General features: G+C 38.7%; 1 protein-coding gene across 1 annotated transcript; it reads right to left on the bottom strand.

Annotated features, from left to right (window-relative positions):
* Nucleotides 1–2,289: 2,289 nt before the first annotated feature.
* LOC149389506 (coiled-coil protein) lies at nt 2,290–4,902 on the bottom strand. Its single transcript, XM_089624439.1, has 3 exons — nt 4,227–4,902; nt 2,721–2,840; nt 2,290–2,616 (listed from the first exon to the last, which is right to left on the bottom strand). The coding sequence occupies exons 1-3, from the start codon at nt 4,782–4,784 to the stop codon at nt 2,605–2,607; spliced, it is 690 nt and encodes a 229-aa protein (XP_089480565.1). The 5' UTR covers nt 4,785–4,902; the 3' UTR covers nt 2,290–2,604.
* Nucleotides 4,903–5,145: the final 243 nt, after the last annotated feature.

Genomic DNA, 5,145 nt, shown 5'->3' on the forward strand with positions numbered 1-5,145 from the left:
TACAACCCAACAAATCAACATAAAAGCAAATGAGTTTGGGTCTGAGGGGCCTCTTTTCACACAAATATTTTTGGGACTCTAGGCCTTACCTACCCCAAAGTTATTTATGCACATTTTTCAAATATGTGCTCTTCAATGAATTTATAACGAGGGTTCCAATTTCAATTAAGAAAATGTAATCTTCGACAAACGCTTGCAAATCGACGCCTTGGGACTCTACCACCGACATGCACAAGTTGGTTATTTGAATCGACGCAATAACAACGCAATTACAACCCTCATGTCAGTACTTCTCAGAATTGGTATTTGCACGTTTCAGCTATCTCTATCACCACATGTCACATCATCCAAAGGAATTTTTTTATCTCTCACCTTGATATTTTTTATATTAGAAAATTAGGAAAATAGCCAACTTAAACGTTTGACATTGCTAAATAACCAACGTTAGGTAAATCTTAGATAAATAGTCGTAAATAATGGCGTGGTCTAATATATGGAAGTGGCTATTTATTTAAGATTTACGTCTGTAAATACATGAAAATGGCTATTTACTTAAGATTTACCAAACGTTGGCTATTTAACAATATCAAACGTTTAAATTGGCTATTTTCCTAATGGACCCTTTTTATATTCATATCAGTAGGTTACTTTACTTCACTTATCCCTTGGCACTTTTCGCTAAAGACTTTGGCATACGTAAAACCTTTTGTGTTTGCTGGAAACTTCTCCGACAAACTCTCATGTGGATTCGTTGGCGAGCTATATTTCGACCATGATTGAGATAGTTCTAACAAGAGAGCTCCCACGAGTGGCTTGCACATCTTGAACAAGCACAAATGAATCTTTGAATTATATGCATGTTCAAATGAGATAGGGAATGAGATAACCTTTTGATATATCTATACTAGTATTATAAGTACGGATGGTACTTCACTATTCAAAAATAAAATCTCCACATTATTTTGTTTCAATTGTACACATTCAATGATGTAATACATTATAATGGGATAAAAGAATCAAATTAAAATTATATTTGTTCCACTTCGAAATTCTTTAGGATATTTAGGAATAGCCTATCAAATTATGAATTTTGATTATCGCTTAAAAAATTATAATCAGATCTCGGTGACTAAAAATTTCCAACTCGACAATTTAAGATCTTTCAAGTTCTTAAATATTTTTTTACTTAAATGTGATTTAATGGATGAGAGAGACGTCGTACTAACAAGAAAACTGAGGCTGGTAGTATGACACCGACTAATTTTATCTTGTTAAGCATAAAAGACTAACTCCATTTTGCTCTCCATGGAAAACACTTTCTCATAATGATTTGTTGACATTAGGATATAAACAACAAATTAGATTTGGTGTTTGTATAGATTTTTTGTATGCCTAAAGTATATGGTAGGAAGTTGGGAGGGAAAGTTTGTCATTTTCAAATGTTCAAAGCAAAAAGTCGGCTAAAAAAATCAGATTAGAGTATAGATTTGACACTGTTGACAGACAAAATTAGTACAACAATTGTCTTATGAAGAACACTTAGTTCCGAGAACACAGTCTCGAGAAATCCGATTGTCTAGGCAAGATTATCTCTAAGTACAGACGAATCTAGTAAAAGAGAGCAGGTAAATGGGGGTGATGAATGATAGGTGAAGCTTTGGACTTGTGTTTTGAATGCGAAAATGCGAATGAATCTCCTTCAGCGTACTTCTTCTCTATTTATAGGTAGTTTGGATCAAGGAAGTGTGGTGATCAGCCTCACGTTCTAGACAGTTATTAAGTAACTGTTCTCATTTCGTGTGTAGTGGGTGGTTATTTTTCGTATGCTCGGTATAACCGTCGAGGAGAAAGTTTTGTTTCGATTTTACACGTGTTTTTTTATCTTATTAGTCTTTGACCTACCAGCTTCTCTTCTCTTCAAAATTCTGCTCGGTAGGGATCGTTCTTTGCTTATGAACGAGTCGTTCATTAACCTTCATAAGCTCTCGGGCCGATTTGACTCGAGCTCGGTGCTGAATTCCTTCTGTTCTAGGTGCCTCCGAGTAGGCGCTCGAATTCAAGCAATTTATATGAGTAACAAACACATTAAAGTAACAAACACATTAAAGTAACGTAGGCGCATTTGACTAAAATCCACGAGATAAGTTTGATATTTCTCTTATATGTGTGTAGAGCACCTTCTATTTATGGACAATTGGTTTAGCATATGGGTTGTTATGGACGATTGCTCTAGCATATGGGTTGCTACTCATGTGGAAGTCACAATTACAAGGCATTAAGTAGTTATAATTTAGTGCAAACTTTAAGTGACACTCTTTATTACGGAATGATTTGAGATACCACCACATGTACAATAATGCCTCGAGTTGAATGTTCAGTGTGTGCGTCTGGAAGACAAATTGGTATCAGAACAACATGATTACCCTCTATATTAAGTACACCACTAAAACTTAGGAATAGAGAGTATCAGATTTATACTTCAAATTAATACAAATATTATAGAGTACACAAACCACAACACGCGTGTAGTGAGAAACTGCGATTCCTGATGGATTGATAAAAGCCATTGAGAAATCTCCCTCGACGTAGGCAATGTAATCCATATCACTCGGAAACCTGGATGTACAAATAAATAAATAAAATATATAATAAACAAATATTTTTTTGTTTTATATACTAGGTCCTCGAATGGAAAAAAGACTACATATGGTCATATATACCTGGTTAAGCGGATTGTCGGGAGATTTCTTCCATAGCTTCCATATCATATCTTTGTATTGATTGTGAGTCAGTCCTGGTTTGTCTTCCTTCAGCCTGGGAAGCTCAGCTTCCTCAAAAGCCTACACATTTGAGAATTTTTATTGGTTGTAACATCTCTGAGTCTATCCAGTAATATTGGATCATTAATTAATCAATACTAATACCAGTGTTGTTAAGCTTTAGAATACAAAGAATTGATCCAGCTCTGAACTACGAAGCAATTTCAAGCCTTTCCATACAAATATTTAGGCTATCTAAGACTTTCTACTATCATATCTAAAGATTTGATTGTTCAACTTCATGCACCGTTACAAAAGCTCAATCTTAACAATTAACCCAAACAAAACTAGCTTTCTTAAAGAAATCAATTTTAAATGCTATAAAAAAAATTTTAAAAAAAAAAACGAGATTTCAAACAGCACAAAGCCTGTGATGCATCTAATTTACAGAGAAGCAGAGAGAAAGCCAAGCTCCTGCTTCTCCGGATTCTACTAATTAGCATAGATTAGCTTACAACATATGCATAAAGGCGCAAGCATTTGGATACAGGAATCAAATCCTCATTCACCGCACCAAATCACATCTTAGCTTAAAACAATTGACAGTAAGAACTCAATGCAGTTTTAACAAATCTAATCCGTCCAATTGCTAGAGAGCCTCATCTATTAAATGATCCAACAACTAACAAGCAACCATCACACCATGTACATTGAAATGCCAACACTCACAAGTGAAAACTTTTGTACAATACAAGCATCACCAAATCATTAATCAGACCATGGAAAGGATATTAAATCAAATACCTACGACTCCATCAGCATGACACCTATAATCTGTTAAAAAGTGCTGTAAACTAACCACTAACTAGCATATTAGAAGAGCTTTGCCATACAAAAATTATCAAATTTGGAAGAGCTATGCTAAAACAAGCATCAAAATATCACATAATTCAATCGATACAACTACACTGAAAGCCCAAATCAGTCAATTACCTTTCTTTTTAATACAAAAATGAAACGAAAAGCCACAGTTAGTAAAATTTAATCATCTATAACCTGTTAAACGCTAAAGAATGCTTCACACTAATCAATAATTACCGAAGTCAATTTAGAAGAGCTATGCCGAAACCAACAAGTTCTCAATTCACTCAATCGATAGTGATACCAGTCCAACGAAGCCCGAATCAATATATCACCCTTCTTTTTAAGAGAAAAATTAAACGAAAACTAGGGTTAGCAAAATTAAATCACCTTTAATCAGTTCAAAGAAAATGCTTTACAGAAGCCACAAACCAATAAAGTCATTAACACTCGAATTAAAATAGCTAAGTCAAAAAAAAAAAAATCATCATATTCTCACATCACTCAATCGAGTCAGTCTCCGACGAAGCCCAGTCAGTTTACTACTCATCTTTTTGAAACACCAAAACAAAATGGAATGAAAAGCTAGGTCAGCGAATATGTCACCTTGAACGTGGCCTTGAGCCTCTTCTCAGGGTGGCGATCAACCGGCAAGGTCTCCGCGACCGCCATCCTGGCGATGGCGTCCTCCACCGACCTCGCCTCGATCACGGAATCGTCGCGATTCGTATTGGACACCGACACCATCCTCTCGTACTCCTCCTCCGCCGCCGTCCGGCTCTGCAGCCGCCGCGAGTCCTCCGCCTTCTTCCGCAGCGCCTCCTGCTCCTCCTCGCGCCGGCGCATGAGCTCCGCCTCCGTCGCCTTCGGAACGGGGATCGCGACTCGGTTCGCCTTCTTGTCCGGCTTCCTCGCCGCCTTCTCGAGCTCCTTCTCCTCCTGCTCCGCGAGGCGGCGAATCTCCGCCTTGCGCGCCGCGGCCTCGGCCTTCTTCTCGGCCTCCTCTTCGCGCTTCTTCGAGGCTCGCGACTTCGCGCCCTCGGCCTCGCGCCAGTACTGGTCGTCCTTGTCGCGCGCCTCGCGGTCCTTGCGCTCCATCTCCGAAGCGGTCTTGCGAGCCTTGGCTTCCTCGGCCTTGCTGTTCACGCCCATCTTCTTCGGCATCGTCGCTTCACCTAGAAACCCTAACACTCCGACGATGACGACGGTGACGGCGATAGCGAGAGATGCGATTTCCGTGCCTTGAGACCGTTTCGGATCAGAATTAAACTTTACCGACTCAACTTATTTATTTAATGTTTCCATTCTTCATTTTGTAATTGGTTGGTGGTTCCGATTCGTTATTAGGCCTTATACAATTTGGGCCTCCATGTGATGTTAGAGCCCATCCCAAGAGTTTGAAAGAGGTGGTATCAAGTCACAACACCTGCTACTAAGTGTGTGCACGGTCCGATCCGATCTAAACCCGGCCTCCAAATCGAATCTGACCGATTTAAACGGTTTGAAAATTTTTAGACCAGATTGA

This window comes from Urtica dioica, chromosome 8, assembly GCF_054948205.1.
Source record: "Urtica dioica subsp. dioica isolate 48M chromosome 8, U.dioica_male_clone48M_v1_H2, whole genome shotgun sequence".
Taxonomy (NCBI): domain Eukaryota; kingdom Viridiplantae; phylum Streptophyta; class Magnoliopsida; order Rosales; family Urticaceae; genus Urtica; species Urtica dioica.

Excerpts from the sequence above, each read along its gene's own strand:
- LOC149389506 (XM_089624439.1), bottom strand. The coding sequence starts at position 4,784 with ATGCCGAAGAAGATGGGCGTGAACAGCAAGGCCGAGGAAGCCAAGGCT. Across the intron at positions 2,841-4,226 it reads GGCTCAAGGCCACGTTCAAG|GCTTTTGAGGAAGCTGAGCT; the intron begins GTGACATATTCG and ends TCAAATGTGTAG.